Source organism: Cyprinodon variegatus, unplaced genomic scaffold (assembly GCF_000732505.1).
Source record: "Cyprinodon variegatus isolate N-32 unplaced genomic scaffold, C_variegatus-1.0 Scaffold108, whole genome shotgun sequence".
Lineage (NCBI taxonomy): Eukaryota > Metazoa > Chordata > Actinopteri > Cyprinodontiformes > Cyprinodontidae > Cyprinodon > Cyprinodon variegatus.
In genome coordinates, this window is record NW_015150561.1 from 481,356 (window position 1) to 502,086 (window position 20,731).

At 38.3% G+C, this 20,731-nt stretch overlaps 1 protein-coding gene across 3 annotated transcripts in view; it reads right to left on the reverse strand.

Moving 5' to 3' along the window:
• The window catches only part of LOC107084745 (tetraspanin-9-like), a 276,339-nt gene that overhangs the window by 103,674 nt on the left and 151,934 nt on the right, over positions 1-20,731 (reverse strand). For 2 of the 3 annotated variants that reach the window (XM_015374741.1, XM_015374740.1), the window contains one exon: positions 17,645-17,724. In XM_015374741.1, the coding sequence (XP_015230227.1) occupies positions 17,645-17,707 (63 nt within the window). In that variant the 5' untranslated portion in view covers positions 17,708-17,724. Of the gene's footprint in view, positions 1-17,644; positions 18,681-20,731 lie in introns of those variants that run through there. The other variant, XM_015374739.1, reaches the window with a different exon arrangement.

Consider the following 20,731-nt stretch of genomic DNA (forward strand, 5'->3'; position numbering starts at 1 on the left):
GTGAAGCCCCTCTAGAACAGCCATCAACGAAGAACACTTAAACTGTATAAAACAGGCAAAAATATCATATAATCTGATCCCAGGTGACATGAGACATTTAAAATGTATCTTTATCCAACAGCATAAGTAAGGAAAAATGATTCAGAGTGGTAATTTGGTCTGCTATATGAAATGGTTAAAAAACTGAAGGTGTACATCTCTGAGAGGGTTTAACAAATGAAGTGACATGGTCACAGCAACAGGTTTAGTGATAATAAAGGGACAATAAGGGGAGAAGGGAGAGATGGTGCCCTACCCAATAGAAATGTAGCAGCAGAATAAACTACAGGGACCTTTTCTGGTGGTAGAAGAAAGTCTGAACAGTCAGGCCATAACCCCTTACTTTCTAACAGCCTTATTAGCTGTAGACTAGAGGGCCCCTGCTGAACACTTTAAATTGTCAACATAAAGACTGCAGGAAAAATTGAAGATGGTAAAAAAAAAATCATATATCTACACATGTGAAAGAATGTCATGTATCAAGTTAAAGGAGGATTTCCAGATGCAGGGATCAATGGTGGCCCATCATACAATTGTTTTCAGACAATACGGTAATTTCATTTATACACATTGTTGAAGGTCTGATAACTGGTTATATAATACTTACACCAATCATAAATTCTACAGCCCAGTGAAACAGCTACTTGGAGCTCAATGCATTGGAGCAAACAAGCTGCAGTTGTTGAAAAGTCAAATACAAGCAAACTTTCTACACTGTCCGTGGTTCTTGTATTCAGATGAAGCACTCAGCTGATATTAACAATGTGCAAGTTTTGATCATTTACTGAGCATGCAGGACCATGTGTTTGCATGGTGCTTTACCTTAAAAAATAGCTAAAAAAGAAAACCATATACTGTGACTATTTGGTAAATCCCCTTTTTCTGTTAAGAACACCCGTCAACATCCAGATGGAGCTTGTTGAACAGCACACTTAAGCCAAAGTATGACTCTGTGGGTCCTGCAAAGCTTTCCCACCTGATCCTAAAGACTATGCTGAAACATTTCATTCCAAACTGCTACAAAGCAGTGTGAGGCATTCTTTCAGTGATGGATGTTATTTATATGTCTTATGGAGGCCAAATCTTTGTTGCACAACTACAAAGTTTAAGGTTGGAACAGTTCAAACCTTTTCTTTTCACAACAATGCACCAAGTTGTGTTTGTCTGTCGTATAAGATCACATTCAAAGGAATGAATACCTTTTTAAAACTGGGAACTGTGGCCTTTATCTGAAGAGTCTTTTTATTTAAAACATTTTTTAAGACCAAACAACATCTGTGCGCTTTTTAGAGACTAGAAAGTACGTTGCCACACAGCGCAAACTGTTCAGGCACAGTTTAAAGGAGATGACACTGAATCCTTGGTTACCTTGATCTCCAAACTGTGACACAATGGTATAGCATGAAACATTCTTAGATGTTGGTTAATGTCATATCTCAAAACGTCAAAGACAATGAAACTTTTCTTCCAGCAACAGAATTATTTCATTAAATTGATTAACCAAAAGGTGAACCAAGATGGACCAAGAGCAGAATTACTGTCTACTTAAAAAAAAAATAGAACAAATAATTTTTCACAGGAAAAAAAGAAAAATGTCATGTTGTGTAGACCAAGAACAAGACCTGAGAGTGGTGGTGAGTCACATCTCGGGAGCTGTCACCAAGCATCAATGTATCCACCTCTCTTGCTCCTGGGAAAAGGTCCCTATGCCCCATCCCCGCCTTTACGCTTCACTTCTTCCAACCCAAGAAAAGGACAGCATCCTGCCCAGCCTGCTCTCTCAGAAGGGGATTTGAAGAAAAATATGGCCAACCCCATCTGTCCTAGATTTGCATATGAACTGTGCTTAAGGTGCAACCAGGGAAGCGCTCATGGGGATGGTGGAGATCTAAATCATGATGAGTAAACGCTGGGTTTGAAACATAAGGGGCATTAATGGCCTGACCCCAAAATATGGTGGCGTTTTATTTGCTGAAATGATGACCGGATGAAGCAGTGATGGAGATTTTTCTAACCACACTCCACTGATGAGAGCACACACAGGTCTGATAATAATTACTCTAATTCGCTATGAATGAATTAGACCATTCCCTCAATGCTGTGATGACCCTATAATAAACTACGCAGATTAGACTCTTTACCCAGCTTTAGTCAGCCCACTCCAAGCTCTATTCAGACTCACTCCTTTGTATTTCACGGCCATCCATGGACCCCATTACTGAGGCTTTGCTGGGTTAACAGAAGAAAATGAGAGATTTGTGCAAAAATAATGATTGCTGATGAGTAATGCAAATGACAAAAAGTAAGCCGGCGTTTTACAGTATTTTCTCACTTTATTTAGTACTAGATTCATATTCCCGGACATTACCATAAGTCTGAAAATCAAAATATATAATCATTAAATGAAAAATGCATTAATATTAAATTGTGCACTCTCACATTTGAGAAAAGATTAATAAATTAAAACAGAAGTTTTACTTTGCTTTAAGACTTTGCATAGCAGAAGCTAATGCATATAAAATGAAGTGGTTGGAGCAAAGGTTAATGAATGTGGTTTTCATGGCAAATCCTTTGTGTTTACCGCATTAATTAAATAACTGACTTTAGGCAGAGGGAAATTTACCAGTCACAAGACCAACCGTAAAACTGATCAGCATTTTAGATCTACATGAAGAATGCCTTATATAGAAGTAGTCATGCTGATGGCTGCTTCTCATTTGTTGCCGGGTCAAAACCACAAACCTCAACTAATATCAGTGGATGTTGGTGTGAAAGACAAAAACAAATTAATTCATGCTCCAGAAGTCAAAATGTGTGGCATGCATTTAGGTTCACCGAACCTTTCCTCTGAAACCTTAAAAAAAAATCCTGTTAAATTAATTGTCATCCACAGTTATCATTCAACAAGGGATACCTGGGTCTAATTTGATCTCAGCATACACACAGCTGTTGTGTGTGTGTTTTCTTTCGCCCTTGTTAGAGAACAACGAGCATAAGAGAGAACACTATAGAGAAGTGAAAGGGAGGACTGGGTTCTGAAATAATATCCCAAGCTTTGAACATTTCCCAGAGCGCTGTTAAAGCCATCATCTAAACATGGAGAGAGGTAAACATGTAAGACAGGACTCTAGTGAGATGACATCATTGCTTACTGTTCATATATCCATATGCAAACACACTGTTTATATGGTAGAAGATGGTGATGATAGGGAGGCTTTTCTTCAGCAGAAAATAAAACAGATACATCAATGGATAGATTAATGGAGGATAATCTTGAGATTTATAATTTACACAAGGTGCCCAGAGACATGCCCTTAGGGTATATTCAGCCACAACAATTCTAAATAAATTGGCCATTTCCATAATAGAAAGGTTGTTATCACAGCACATTTAATCCATACAATGGCCCAATTATTAAGATAAAATCAATAAAAAGTGTTAAAAACACTTTCTACTATTTAGCAAAACGAACAAAAATGTCTGAAAGTCTCATGGGGCTAAATACAAATCCACACTTTTATAGTAAGTTTATGATTTTTCATTTTCAGTCCACTTCCTATGCATCCCTTTTTGTTCACATATAAACTGCATGAAATCCATCTAAAAATGTGGGCTTTCTACAAACAAATATGTGAAAAACTCCAAGAGATATGATTCTTTTTCCCAGGCACTGTACAACTTTTGACAACTTTACCAGAATTATCTTTCATTTCCAGTCCTGAATACAGCTGTCGGATTTTTTCTAAAGCCATGATCAGAGACATCCCTCTGTGTCCCAGATACAAAAGACTGGAAAGAGGCTGGATTTTCTTGTTTTCCTTTTAAAATAAGACTTCAGGCTATCAGGATAATTTCTATTTCAGGATGCTTAATGCTCATTAATGTTTTGAAATACAAACAAACCAATTTCTTTCAAGGCATGATATGCAACTTGTAATTTCAAATGGATGTTAAATAAACAGCGGGAACCAAATGTTTTGCTTGTTAAATAAGACTAGGCAAAGTCAAAAATGCATCCAAGGCTCAGCTGCGATATAATGCCTATTAGGGTTACGCAGCCTGTCAGTTAGTCATTTTTGTTTCACTGCAGTAAAGAAGCTTGACTTCTAACTGCAAGGAGCACATCTGAGCCAGCGGAGAGCGCACCTCTAGCACATCAAATAAGAGTCAGGCTCAGATTGGATCAGACATAAGGAAAGTGCTGCAACAACCTGCTTTAATGAAGATCTTGGTTTCACTCTGAAAACAACAACACAAAAACACCCATCCAGTTCAAAAGAAAAACACTTCAACACATTTACTGATGGTTACTATATATAAAAAATACTGCACCATTAGAAAATAACAATGAGGCTTTTAAAGAACAGTCAAACAATCTCTTGTTCTCAGATTAAACCTGATCTGGAAAGCTGCAATATGCTGACGTATGACGCAACATTAATCTGATGGTTCAGCTTCATAAATCAATACATGCTGTAAGATTTAAGGCATACACATCCTTCCCATTTGTCATTGCTAACAATGTGGAGTATAAAGACTGGAAGCTCTGCTGGAACTGTGTCCTGAGCTCATTACGATTCAGAGAGTGAATGCCTGAGTCTCTGACCCAAATTCAAAATAGCATGTTAAAATATACATATTCAAAGTCAATCTGTTCATTTGGTTTCTCTGCATCTCTCTGTCCATCTGTTTGTCTGTATCTCTGCTGTCGTACATGGTTTCTGATTGTCTCTGGGTCTTTAAAGATCGTTTAGAGATGAGAAGAGGCCAGCCGGATACCATGTGGGATGCTTGAGTGGCTTTATGGTGGGAAAGAAGTAGGCCTTACTGAATGGACTAAAGTAGCAACCCTGGGAAAATTGAACTTGCTGTCAGTTATTGATGCACCTCAGCCTACAGTTTATGACTTAGCATTAGGTAGCATTAGGTGAAGAGCAGCAAATGTTGTCTCTAATGGACTTTATGAGTTAGATAAGCATATATTGTGAGTTAGTCAAAGAAAATCCTTCCTGGTCCTGATACTAGTAGGAATCCATGTGTTAGAAAGTCAAAATACTTACTGTTTATAATTGCTGAATTTTCAGACGTCACTGACTCCTCTTCCTTTAGTAGAAAAGAACCCCCCCAAAAACACAAACTTATTTTATGTCTCAAGTGATTTTGAATCTCTCCTTTTACTTTGCTGCTAATATTGATAACAAACTACAACTCAAACATATTTATCATATCAACTCAAAGCATGAACTTTAACACATTGTTTTTATATTTATTCCTGAACAAAAATGTTATAATTTTTTATTTTGAAACAATTAATCATGATCAATCGATTATTGAAATAATCGTCAGCTAATTTAGCAATCGATTGATCGTTAACTGGAGTATAGAGACTGTAAAACATGCTTTTAGCTGACAGCGAGTCATGAGCTTTTGAGCATCTGACATGCTGCAAAAGCAGCAGATGCAGAGTTTGAAAAATGTTACGTTTGCTGCCACATCAACCAATCAGAGACGCTGATCTGGGAGCTGGCAGGGAGACAGACACAGCAGTGCTAATTCAGAGCGCTATGGTCACTTCCCTCAAACACTTTATTAACAACTAAATTAACTTAAAATCTCGAAACCTGCTGGCAAAATATGTTTGATTATATTATTCTGGTGCCTGCAGTTTGGATTACCTACCTGAAAAACGCCTTCCAGCTGCTGTGAACAGTAGTGGAAAACCACAAAGATGCCATAGGCTGCCGTTGAATGGGATTTCCAGTGACAGAGCACTGCTGGTGTACGGGGGGTCTGAGCGGCTCCCACAGCGAAATATTTGAAGGCACGATCGTAATATTGATGAACGGACTGCACAGAGGAAGTTTTCAGGTGGATTTTCTCCCTTATAACAGCAAATATAGCAAAGCCAGTCTCTGCCACTGAACACAGGAGCAGCAGAAGCATCAGACACATCTGGACACACTTTACTGGACGTCTGACCTTAATGTGGACAAGCATCAAAAATAGAGCAGCAGAATTTTTTTACCGTTTCCAGCTTTTGTGGTCTGAACGTTAGATTATTCATCAAAATAAGCCAAGCGACTTTCTCGATTTCACCCGCCATTGTTACAGGCAAAGAAAGGATAGTGTAGCTCCGCCCAACAGGCATCAGACCCACTTTTCGACCACGCAGGTAGAGCAGCAAAGATGCTTCAGCTGCACATCAGAGCTAAACCTGTACAAGCATCAAAAAATTAAGCAGCATGTTTTTGCTGCTTCCAGCATTTGTGTTCTGAACATAGCATTAGAGCAGTAATTATATCAAAATTGTAAAAGAAATATGTAAACATTTCTCATTACAATAAAAAAAAAAAAAAACATTTTTTCGTCTGTCAATATGCTCTATCCAGAACTCCTAAAGTGGGAACATTTTAGTTTTACCTGGTTTAATTTGTAAAAAATCTTCTTCAAGGAACCTTTTGCTGTCTGATTATTAATCGATTAGTCGAAAAATATAATTAGCAAAAATAATCGTTAGTTCCAGCCCTACTTTATATCTTTTTGCTCAAATGTTCATATGTGTCCTCTTAGAAAGTTTATTCTTCTTCTTCTTCTTCACAGAACTGGGTCAGGTTTGTGGGTTGCCTTCCTCGCACACACTTATCCCAACTCTTCCAGCAAAGTTTCTCTGGGACTGAAGGTCTTTGAATGGACATTGCAAAAAATCATCTTTGTTGTTTTAAACTACTCTCTAACTACTTTGGCAGTATTGTTTTGGTCATTCTCTATCTGGAAGATGCTTTCATGCCTAAAATAAAACTTTGTCTGGTTTTTAAATGTTGCTTCCTGTTCCAACATAAGGCTCTTTCCCCATCAAACTACTACCACTGCATTTTGTTCAACACACCTTTCCCTCCTATAGGACAAATAAGTGGGTAAACTTCCAATCAACTGAAAAGTTGAGAATTAAACTTAATCAGAAGTTTATAAAGCCATCTGGGCTTTTCTAAATTGCCTGAATTTTTAAAAAGGCATATCAATCACAGCGTATGTAAACTCCTGTTAAGACATTTAGGAAACAGTAACAATTCTGTGTATCTTAAGTAACGGAAAATAGAAAAAGTTTTATCAGATTTATTGTCCAAGTTAAGTAAGGTTAAATTAAATTTTATACAGTTTATGTAAATATGTATATACACACATTTACACAGGAGTATACGCACAATTGCCTTTTCCTTTTGAGGAGATGTTTAATTTCATCCTCGGAAAATGAACAAAATAATTCTCCCAGCCAGCGTAATGAGATTTGAGATGAGGAACGACTGGGAAACACTGGGTTCATTGTAATTTGACTTTAGCTGATGGAAAAAATGCTGACTAGTTATTCCAGCAAGCTGCTGTAACATTTATATTAACACTTTGCACATATGCCTTAACTAGTGTTTTCGAAGCAGGAAAGTCTGATACTATAGAAGTTTAGAGTCAATCCTGCAGAAAGAAAGCAAAACAAAGAGCTGAAAAGATTTTTCTACTGGTGATAGTGCTCCTCTGATTGCAACACGATCTGCTCCAAGATCATGGATAAGCTGTTTTCTGAGCCATACATAAAAACACAAAAACAAAAAACAAAGAAGATTTATGCCGCATTACCAAAAATCCTAACAAAGTACTATAATATGCATTAAAAATATTTCTGTTACGGAGTGGCTGCAGCATTCTGTCCTCAGATAATGAAGCTAAAGCTGCTGTGGAACCAAATGTTCTCAAATCCTCTCTCTTCCTACTAATGCAAATTCCAGTGCAAAATGCAACATATTGGCTCTTTGTGAAACTGCAGATATAAGATCTTTGGTGTTATTTTTCTATAAAATAATGAATATCTAATAAAGCCTTTCATTTGTTAGACTTTCAAAGCCATGGTTCTTAAACTGTTACACTAATGCAAAGGGGTAAAATTTGGGCTGCTATTAGTCCTACTTTGAAAACATTTTGGTATATCACATTTGCATAAATGTGATTTTGAAAATATTTTAGGGGAAATGTGAAGAAAATTAGCTTTAAAGTAGAGCTAATAAGAAAAGTATTTTCTTCTGTAAAATATTAACCTTTGCTGGGATGAAGGCATCTTCAATTCCAATCCCTGATGTCCCGGCTGGGTCTTACATCTTTTAGATGTCAAATAAACAGATCATTTGCAGAATTTTGCTGCATACTAAGGAGATAATACAGATTACAAATTTAGGGCTTCAGGACAAGAGTTGAAGACCCTGCTTTATAAAGGTATGGGAAGCAATGGGATGACATTGAATGTACTAAGTAAAACTGCTGGATAATTACTGTAAGTTATAATCAATTTGACCTCTAAATAATAAAAAAACTGATCAGGAAATAGCACAAATTTAACTTAATCATATTAACAATACAAGCTAAAAGTAAATCTCTGCATTTTATGCATTCATACACTTAAAATCGTAAGTTTACATATCCATTCATTCATTTATTCAGTCCTCAAAAGCCATAATATATCAAGAATGTCAAAAAAATAGAGGCAGGAATTCTTTTGAACAGTAGAAAGAGGCAAAATGCAAGAACACCTCCAATGTCTTTTAAAAAAAAAAAGCTTACATTTATGTGAGTTAAACTAATGAAAATGATCTTTAAACCAAGGAAGATAGAATAAAGCTTTAATATGCACCAACATGAAGTTGCAGTCCTGTTTTAAATTACAGTTTCCTTTTAGGCTTTGAATATTTTGAGAAGAAAGTTCAGAAGGCATTTAGAGGCTGCAATAGATTCTTTGTCTAAAGCAAGGACATTTGTACTTATTGCAGAATAGAAAAAGGGTGAGTCTGGCATGCTGGACCACAGGTGAGGCCTACACAGCTAATATTAGTAGGTTAGTAAAAAAAATATAAAGCATAATTTAAGGAAAACCCCGTAAAACGTAGGGAGATACAGAATCTGGATTAAAAAAAGGATAAATGTTAGTCCTGTTATTTCAAAAAGTATATATTTTTTGTAAATGAAAAGTACATGGGCTTTACGAGCTATAGCATGGGTTTTCAACGTTTCCCAAAACTGATGGCGAGATGGAACGGGCACGCCCTAATTATATATACTATATGAAATTGTGTTATATCAAACTGGTCCTATAGTCACTCTATTACACATAGAGTAATGTAATAAAAGTATTTCTGATTCTGATTCCTCGTTGATGGGACAGGTGTTGTGAATGAAACGGTGCCCAGCTTGAAAGAGCTCCTGTGTGTCTCTGAATGTGTGCAGTGATGACTGAAAGACATCATCTGCCTCCATTGCATTCATGTTAACGTATATTTCAAGACATTTCAATTAGTGGTAAAAATTGCAGGGGAGAATATAATGAAAAACGTCTAATTAACCAAAACCTTGTTGAAGACCTTGAGTAATAGTAAATGAAAAAATGAATAATAATAAAACTTTTTAAAATAAAAATGACATAGCCCTTTTTAACATTCGCATATCAGCTATGACGTTATGACCACTGACAAGTGAAATAAGCAAAACTGACAACCTTTTCATTCTGGTATTTTTTCATGGTTTATGGGGGGGATTTGTCAGGCAGCAAGTGAACTTTTAGCCTTCAAAGTAAATGTGGAAAAGCCATGTGGATCTGAGTGAGTTTGACAACAAGGAGCAAAATGCAATGGCAAGATGACATGGTTGTTGCATGTCGAAAAATGCAGCTTTTGTGCAGAGTTTCTGGGCTGTATTTAGGTGAAATATACTAAGGAAGAAAACGTTTCCTAGTTGACAGAGCAAAGGATAGATCATGTGGTCTTGCCCAGCAGAAGAGCTGCTGTGTTAGTTAGCCATATGAAACTGACCTAAATTAATTCTGATGTAAAGGACTGCAGACGACATTGTGTATTTCAGCGTAGGGAACAAGTGTGGCCATTCTGACTGCTTTTGTTGGATCAAAGCAACGATAATGAGCACAGAGGTATCAAAGCTGGACTGTGGAGAAATGGAAGAAGGTTGCCTGATCTGCTGAGACAAGTCTTGACTTCAACATTCCCCAGATATCACACCAATGGAACGTCTGTGACACATTCTGGGCACAAAGGTCCAGTCCACGGAGACTCCAATCAGAAACCACACTAATGTTTCAGGCGGGTGGTTTTAAAGAAGCGATAAGTTAAAACGATGCCTAGTGTTTCAAAGGGGAATGATACCTTCCCCATTGTGGAGAGTTTCATGTAGGTTGCCAAATCAAGAGAGATGAGGATGCAACAATTAATGATGAGGAGTAAATTCAGCCATAGTAACTTTTGCAAATACTTTAAAGGAATGCCAAGGCTTCTTATTATTCATCTATTTGTGGTCTGCCTCTCTGATTGGCTTCCATGTTTACAGGCTGCTGCTCTTTTGCCAGCACCAAATACCAAATGCTGTGCTCTGTTTGGGAATTTTCATACTATAGGCTCAGAAACCGGTAGGTAAACATGCGCTACACACTGCATCAAACTATTTCCTTAGCATACCTCTAGGTTTGAATAGAATAAAACTTGACTTAGAAATTGTTAATTGTACCTTAATCTCAGGTTCACAATGATAAGGATTCTGGTTAGTTTACTTACGTTTTGGTCTTTTTTTGACCAATTTGACAAGAAGACTTCGTTTTAAAGAGCATTGCTTAGCACCCTAATGAAATAAATGCATAATAAAAAAATCTTAAAAGAATCCTCCGAATTAAAATCTGAATGCTACTTCCATTGGTCTGCAGACAAATGATTTAACATAAAGCAAAATGATTCTGGACTATAAAGAAACTTTTCATTGATGCTAAACAACATGAAGTTACACAATATACAGTCTGTTTGACAAACAAAGCACTAAAACTGTAAAAATGTTTAGCGCAATATCATTTATTTGAATTGCTTCACTCAGTCACAGCTGGAAGTGATCACAGCACAGCTTAAAAAATATTTATTTCTTCACTTTCTTTGTGAGTGTGAAAACCCTTTTTTACATAACCAGTCAATGGTCTAACTGAAGCTGAACACTTTCAAACAGCAATCAGAGCAGGGCTAAAAAAAACAACTAATTCCCCTGCAAAAAGCCCCACCTTCCAGTGGCATCTGAGCGTAAAATGCTCCGTCAATTCTCCTGCTCTATTACCTCGATCCCCAAGAGTGAACCCCAGCCTCTCCATACAGCAACTGATCAGCGGCGGGAGATAATGAGCTCCGAGGCACTGCGCAACACGAGCTGGAAATCGAAGCAGCTGGAGAGAAGACATGTAAATTAAGATAATCTCCCAAATGATCCAGTGGACAAAAGAAGGCATATGGAATATTTACCAAGCTGGTCAGCTACTCCGGATCAAAGCCCAGCAATTTAGGAGGAAAACATAATTAAAATGCATTTAAATATGATTCTTTACTAATAAGCTCAAGAGAAGAGCAGATACTTTAGATGTCCAAAACATATTAATTCTCTTTGGAAAGTTAATCATCATTAACTCAATATAAAAAAAGTGAAATTCATTTTATGTAAAGATACTGCCTGTTTTTCAAAAAGTCCAAATGAGGAGACCTAAACTGCACATGCATTAAAAAAAATGCCTGCGCAATAAAGTGCTAAAAATAGATAAAAAAAAAACTGTTCCTGCAATTACTTTCTTTGCGGGTGCCAAGTGTTTTGTGCAGTTGCACATAAGAGTATGGTGATTAACGCGGAAAAATATGAATTACCTCTGCTTTGGAGAACAGCTTGTCATGTCTTGATAAAATTGCACATGTTGTAATACATAGAAACCTCTTGAAAAATCAGGCCCAAAAAATAAATAGATTTCAGTCTTTATTTCTGTTCATGTCGATGGTTAATCTGGTGTAACAGTGAACTTGACAGATATCCAGGCCTGAGTCCATGTTACCAAGTCTCGAACTGTTTACATTTTGCCATAGATCACAATGCAAACAGTTTCTTTTCTTCTTTTATTCTAGGAGCAATTAAGAAAGTAATACATTTACCATCTACTGTTTAAAAATGAGAAAGAATGTAAGAAGTTGTTGACAACCTGCCGCATTGAGGCTATTGTGCTTTAACAGGCAGAGTAGATCCAGGCATCCACTTTAACTTAAATATGTGGTACAATCAGCTTCATTATCCTGGTTTTGCTATAATGAATTGAGCTGTTTTACAGTATATCCAAGATCAAAGACAATGTATGTCTGCTTATTTACCTATCCAAGACAGTGTCACGGATGGTTATCTCATTACTTTGCTCCCTGTTACTTTTTATATTTGACGCCCTCCTCGCTGAGGTTAAGCCATAAACTCATTGCAAAACAAAATGGCTGTTCACAGAGTGTTACACATTAACAGATAGTTGAGTTGAAGGAAAAAGTTCACTAGAAAAGGTGCATCAGCTACAAGAATACAGTAATTGTTACCTTTAGAGGATTGGCAAGTAAAGGCCATTCAAGAGTTTAGGGTAGATTCATAAGCTGTCTACAGCGACCGTAGTCAGAGCTAAAGGGACACCAAACAAACTACTAAAGGTAACAATACCTGCTTTGATCATTATGGTGTCAGTGTGCTTGATTATCATGCATCTGAGCCTGACCTAAATCCCAAACAGAATCTATGAGGTTCTGGTGATACCAGAACAACAAAGCAAGCTGTTGATGAGGGCTTCAATTACACTCAATTGCAATTGCAGAGCCATAGGGTGATCTTCACCATAGAGTACTGCGTTGATTACGTACTTCATACAACAGCAGCCCACAGCCCAATCTGAGTCCTGAGACAGTGAAATAAATGTACTTAAATCTTGGCTAATATTCTTATTTTGAGAGAAAACATCATTAGTGGTAAGCCACCATCTGAAAAACATATTCATCACATAGTGCATTAGACGTTCGATATACAGTTGTCAATTTACATCATTATTCTGAGTGCAGTGATGTCCAAACTTACATGTTCTTTACTCTTACACTGGTAGGTTTATATCAGCTGTGTTTTTTCTTGGGGCTATATAAACTTTCTTTTTTGTGGAAAATGAAAAACAACTAAATAGCTTCAGCCCCTTAGAAACCCTGGGGTAATCCTGTCTTAGTTGGAAGCAGAGGAACAGCTTATGACTTAGACTTAGATGAAACTTATGTGAAACTTTTATGAAGACAAAAATACTACATGCCGGCTTACACCTACACTCATGCCAAAGCTCACAAAAGACACCTCAGTTTTGTAAAAATCCCCCTGTACATTTGTACCACCAAAACATATATACACTTGACATTTCAGTGTCAAATTTAGCATTTAAATCAATGGAAAACCTACATTGCCGGTGCCTTGAACTAAACTGATTATAAATCCTGCAGCAATCCCTTAAGTAAGTGCAAGAATTCATGAATGCTGAACAAATCTGTTTTTGCCTGCTGCAACAAAGGAATTGCTTTGATTGTACCCCTGTTGTATTACTTGGACAAGACTGCTGAACCGACATTTTCCTTTTAAATATGAATATCAAGCAAGCTTTTGATATGGCAGGATAATGGCACAGCTGGGGCAGACCCATTAGGATGCTGCACAACTAATCTGCAACAAACGAAAATAGTTTGTGGGCAATTTTACAAACATTTTACAAGCAAGATTTTTAAGGACAGTTTTTTTTTTTTAAGTGCTGCTTTTTAAAAAATGCCAAAGCAAAAGATAAATACTTCGACGTGATTTTGTTGCGCAGGACATGGAATACTGAACCAGGAGCTTAGAATGGAAGTCATGCATACTGAGAATGCTCGACATGATAAGACGATAAAATCCTGTCTCCCAGCAAGAACACCAGCACTGAAACCCTCCCAAGGCTAAAACCAGTAGGACTTAGCATCAACGGCCCTATCAGGCTGGTCCAACAAACACTATTAAAGTATGCTTAAGAGCCAGCACAGCAGGGCCTTTTCCTTACTGAACTACATTATTTGTCACACGTTGTCACACCACAAAGGCATTTGCTTTGATGATGTAAGCTTTAGCATGAAGCTCTCCTAAGGAGCTGTGCTCTCAATCCTCAACCACACAACCAAGCACTGCTCTAATCGGCCCCAAACTACCCCCTGCAGCTCAGACTCTGCTAATCCCTCATAAGAAAGAGGAGCCAGATGGTCACAAACAAATGCTAGTGGGGCTAAAGATCAGCACATGCATAGCAATGCATAGAGTGGCTGCTACTGTTTACCTTGTGCCTCAAGTTACTAGCGTAAGCTGCTGAAGAAGTGTGGGTGGTAAACATGCTTTCAAGGATGGCCGATATCAGTGTGTCTACAAAGCAAGTGTGCTCGTCCATGTGTGCAGAAAGAAGGGGCCCCTGCTGCACTTGGTATATGGTTACCCCAGTGGATCATTTCCTCATCAGTCTCAGGATGAGATGACAGAAGTTAAAGGGAAAAGCTCTCAATCAGCTTCGGTAACCTTGTGATTTCTGAAGTGTCAAAGGTAGAAGAGCACAGTCCCAGGAGTGTCAAGATACAGCATACCTCCCGTGCTCCTCCTTTCATCCTGGCTTGTTCGAGCAACCTATCATGACCCCTGACTGTGGACTGATCTCATTACTGAAAGCTTGACTAACCTATGCATTGACCCTAACAGTACAATTCTCAGAAGCGACAGGTAAGCATCTGTTGATAGATGAGACACCATTCAACCCAATTTTCTTCTTGTTTATTACTGTTAAAAGCTGTTATAATGAGCAAATGGTCAGAGAGGAACAGAGAGTAGACTTTACCTTAGTATACATACACAGCTACTTAGGGGAGCATTTCAACAAAATCTCATGACAGCCATGAAGCATCTTTTTGAAGACCAATAAACTAAACTTAAACTGAAGAACCACTGGGCTTGAAATCTACAGCTTCTGTTCTGCTTCACTATCAGAGCCATGCTGCGGCCAGTTATTAGTGGTGAGGCTTCACTGCTGAAACGGGTTAAGTACAAATTGAGCCCGGAAGGCCTTGGGAAGTAAAAGCCTCACCACAAATCTCTGGAGACTGGCTCTTAAGGAAAATTGGATAGCAATGTTAGTGTAACTGCTGCTAAAAGTTGAAGCTTCTGTCTATGTCAAGCAGGCCATGCCTGAACTCCTACTGGAGGAGCAAGTCTGAGCATCTCTAACATTTCCTTTTCATTTTTGTTGCAAATTTACACTAATATTGCTCCTACCTTTGTATTTTTTCTTTGTCCTGGCAGATAGTCAATGCCAACACCATCTGTGTTTATCTGTGTCTCTTTCCTGTCCTCTTAACCTACAGCCGGCAGAGACAGATGGCTACCCATACTGAGCCAGGTTCTGCTGGAGGTTTCTTTCAGTTGAAAGGTAGATTTCCGCTCTGCTGTTCCCCTGCACTAATCATCTAATTTTATTTTACATTGGCAGCATGCAAACATTGATTTAGAGTGTTTATAAAGAAATATAAATACTGTATATTCATAAGAAAATTATTTGAAATAAGCTATTTATTGAAATCAAGCGGTTACATTGAGATGAATTAATCCTCTGAAGAAAATCATAACAGTATAATAATGAACAACTCCGGATCGATCAACTAAAAGCTTAAAAACCTAATCTCTAAAGCAAATAGACCAAAGCATCCACTTGGAATCTGCCGACTGAGATAAAAATGATGATCGGTCAATATAAGCAATAATGAATCAATCACAAGCTTGGCTTTTATGACCTTCTCATTTGCATCATTTTAAAAGCAAAGAAGACCCATTTATTTCTATTCTCTGAGGCCAGAATCACATTATTGATGATGAAAAGAAGATGTCCTCCTTATAGGCCAGATATATTTTTTTCTAGAATGCATACATCACCATTTTTTGTCAATGCCAGTAAGTAATTCTAAGAAGTTTTTCTAAAAAAAATGTGAAGTTCATCATATAATAGATCATTTGCACCTCTTTAACTGAATTATGTCAGATTAGTGTGTGTTTCACTATAAGAAAAACAGAAGCAGGATAGTGTGCAAATTTGCTTTTAAAGATCATTTAGGAGAAAAATGCAGGGAAATCAGGTTGCATTTTACAAAAACAGTTTCTCAAATAAAAATATTATTTGCTTCAGTGTGTTGAAAATGGGTATTTTTAGCCATGATTGTGAGTGATGCAACCATGAGAAGACGCAGTCCATGCCATGGCTTTGACAGGTAGCTTGAGCAGGTAGTCATCAGCCAGACCACTGAGGAACTGTGGGTGACGTTTTTCTAACTTAATTTATATCTGGTAAGTAACAGTGTTTTTGGGCAATAACTGGCCTCAGATTTCTTGTATATTGTTGTATAACTTATCAACAATTTAGCATTCACTGTTGTGGGAAATTACATTTGGACTACAAACTACATTCAACAAATTTGAATTGACATTATGTGAAGTTGATGTCAGACTAAGTTTTTTCAGATTTATCCTTTTTTTTACACTGTTTTCAAAGGATGCTTGTGCATTTTACACATGGTAATGAAGATAACTATTGTGAGGCAGAAGTCTGAAGATACCTGGAGAGATGAGTTGTATAAATAATGATACTGTATATTCATTTCAAGAGGCAGAAGATCAACAGCTTCATTTAAGATCTGTGCTGGCTGCATTCTGATGGGAATTCATTTTTCATTCTAAATTTGGTGTGTGTGTGTGTGTGTCTATATGATGTGTGTGTTTGTTTCAAAGCCTGGCGTATTCACAACTGGGCTGAGGCTAATGCCACCCCCGTGCCCCAGTTACCAGAGCTCCCAGCTCAGTGATATGGGAAGTCTGGGATGATTGAGTCCTTCGTGTTGGGATATTTTTAATGCTTCACGCTTCATTGCATCCACACAAAAGACTTACCCTCATAACGTATAAGCCTTATAATCCATCCTGTAATCATTCAAGGGATACCCATTTTCACAATAAATGCCCATGCATGGCTACACACGGCTCAGCCTGCCACATAGTGACTTTTTTCCCTTGAATGAAACCTATGGGTGAGTAAACTGGGCATGCTGAGATTTACTGCCATCATTGCTGTAAATATGGCAGCTACAACGTAAATCAGACATGATGTTATAAAAATTAAAATTGCAGCATATTATTATGACTCTGTTTAGTTTATAGCTGAGCACATTTACACCAACAGAGAAACAATACAATAAACAGATTCAATGACATGAAACTAATGCTGACTAACCCTTATAATATCTACTCACTATCTATTGCACACCAGATGTATCATTTCAGTCTCATGTCAGCTCTGAATCCCACACCCATCTAAAGGAGTGACCCAAATGACCCCCCCAGCACCACAGAGAATACAAAAGAAGACCTGGTGCATTGCCACTGACTCTGTCATTGCATCCAAGAATAGCAGCTTGAGCAAAATGGAACAAGTATAAAGACCCTGATGTAATTAGAAACGCATGGTCACCCTGACAGCCAACATTTTGTCATACATGAATGTCCCCTGATTAACATTCTGAATTACCATTGTGCTTTCACGTTTTTAGTCGTAATAAATCCCTACTGGCATATTTCCTTCGTCAGCATGAATGTCAACAGGATCAATATGAGCAAGCATGCCAAGACAAACATTAAGAAATGATGAGCCACTTACCCAGAAGATGAGATTGAAGACGAACATCAAATACTTCAAGCAGCACAAGCAGCCTCTCGCCATGTTGCACTTCTTGAATTCTAAAAGGAACACAAAGGATAGATCCAGGTAAAAGACTACGTATTTGCTGCCTTTGGGTGAGCTGTACTTGTTGTTGGTCTTGTCTCCCACGCCGGTGTCAGCTGCTGCACCAGCCTGTCCCTGCTGTGGGTTTTTGCGTGGCCCCGTGGAGCCGTAGAAAGCACCAGCAGTGAAGCCACGGCCGCCAAACGGGCGGCCAGACGTGGAGGCTTGAGGAAAATCCGAATCACGGCTGTCTACAGATGGACTACGGTGAATGGCTGACTCCTCACTGCTGGACTTCTCCATGCTCTAGAGCTGCTGCTGATGATGAGGGGTTCTCTGATGCACAGTCTAACATAGTCCCAGAGATGACAGAACACCTTGGCCTTCAAACCTCACACTTTTGAAGAAAAGACAAAGGCACACAACTACATCCACTCCCAAGAAGTCACCTGTGCAGAAAAGAGTTGAATGGAACAGCACAGGCACTTTGGCAGGTTTACAGTAAGAGTCCTTTGCTTAAAGCTGCTGCCTTCCTGTGATAATCCTGAAGTAAGCTGTGCAGCCAGGTCCTGTTAGGAGCATTACCCTTGCCTTATGACAGGACTGTAATTCTGAGAAGAAGTTACAGCCCCCCCACCCTCCTGTAATATCACTCTCCTCCTGCTGTGCTCATTGATGTGCTTGGCTCCTCCAGTGGGACTGAGACCCACTCAGTCTCAGCTGCTCTATGATCTTTTGCTGACCAGGTAACTTTTATCCTCCTCCTGCTCCTCTCCTCTTCCTTCTTTCCTGCTCCTCCTCAGTGCTCCTCTTCTTTAAATGTGCAGATGCACTCTCTCTTCACGTGCTCTGTCTCTGATTGTCTCCTCTAGTGTACCATTCTGCGCTCAGCAGCTCAGTCCTCCGTGCTGCCTGTGCTCTGCTCCCCCAATAGCAGCGCACTGGCTGATGTGCTATTATCGGCAGACGCAACTAACGGGCATTCCCTATCATCCAACAAGAGCTCTTCCCTCCTCCTCAAGAGTCTCCCTTTCTCTCTGCCTCTCTCTCAGCCCCTCCCCACTGCAGAGCAGACAGCCAATGCAGCAGCTTAAGCAAAACCAGAGCTCCTCCTCTCCACTCCCAGTGTCTTTATTAAGCATATCACTGTGTTTGTTTTTACTATACATGTTCAACTATTTTTCTTCTATCAGGGGGATTCAGAGGTCAGAGACGAGATCAGCAAAATGAAACAAGCACTTTGCAGAAAAGGCAAAAGTGTTTTTTCTGGAGATGAGCAGAGCTGTGTCTAGGGATGGTGGAGGTATTAGATCACTATAAGTACAGCCCAGGCTTTTGCAAAAGAAAAGTTAACTCCCGTCATCTGCAGCTATGCTGTCTCATTAAAACCTGACATTGAGATAATTTTAAATCAAGCTGGAAATCAGAAGCTACTAATCTCAGAAAACTTTACAAATAATGCAGCATAATTGAAAAAAATTACTAATTTTATAGCATTTTTGGCAATATTCTGGTTATCAAAAAAAAAAAAAAATCCGGTTGTTGTTTGCTATTAGCCTCAGTCTATCAAATTGAAAACAATAAAAAAAATTACAAGGATTAATTTGAGTTTAAAGAAGCCTTTTTCTCCTGCTTAGTCCTTGTCAGGGTCACAGTCGGGCCAGTTTTTGGACTGTGGGAGGAAGCAGGAGTACCCAGAGAGAACCCACCCATGTACGAGGAGAGCATGCAAACTCCATGCAGAAAGACCCAGGGCCGGGAATCGATATATATATATATATAGATATATATCTATATATATATATAGATATATATCTATAGATATATATATAACAAGTAATAAGTCTAAATTGATCTAAAAACAAAAAATTGTTTCAGATTGAATCAAAATGTATAATATATTTTGTTATTTTTATTTGAATTGATAAATAACTCAAAGTTACCATCATTATTGCCATCATTGCCTTTTGCAAAAATGTTGATTGTTCTTGCATTAAATGAGGGACATCAAAATCTCTCCACATCCCCCTTTTCCTAGTTTTTTGAAAGCTGGACACAGGAACCTACATCTGCACTGATATCCTGCATGTACTTAAAGCCCTGGCACCATGCTGAGGTGCAGTCCTTCCATGCTGTAAATATTCCAGAAGAAGACCACAAACTGAGAACAACCTGGGTTGGTAATTATAAGATCTGATCCATATGTAAACGCTTAAACAGGGTTCAAAGCTGGACAGCGTTTAACACCTGCTGATACAGATGCCATCATTCTCTCTCACTAGTACACCAAAATAAATCGGCTAACAGCTTGATATGCTTTACTGACTTTTGATGCAAAACAGCCTAGAAAAACAGAAGATTTGTTCCAGCACCAAACATTGTTGGGCTGCGTTAATGTTTTCTTTTAGCTAAAGGCAGGAACAAGGATGAAAAGCTTTCACTCTCTAGGCTGAAGATCCAGAAATATTCAACCAAGAGCAGGTCATATGGCTACCTAGTGTTTTACTGTTACAGGGATAAACCCACCTGCTGGATGTGCATGCATTGTGGTTGATAATGCACAATTGGCTCCTCTTTTGGGTTCTTTACATGCATTTTTAAAAAAAAAATTGTTTGTAAACTACTATTTATGCCATTAATTCCCAAACTGTTGACTTTCTTCTTGGTAAGCAGGAAAAATAAATTTGACAGTGGCATGTAAAAATAGGGGAAAAGCTGACAGCATGAAATAATCTGGTCCATATAGAAACAAAACTTTACTCCATAAGTTTTTTCGATATTGTATCAAAAATGATCTAAAACACAATAAAAACATTAAGAATGAAATGTCTGGTTTTGAAACGGTACTTTTTTAGAACCTTAAAAAAGTACAGGTATCCCTTTTCCAGATATCCCTTGAAACTAGTAACCACAGGTATGACCTCGCGCCTGTGAGTAACTATCAGTTACCTTTTGAGCCATATCTTCCTCACTCCAGAGGCAAGTGTATTCGAAATTACCGTAAGTTTACTACCGTATTTT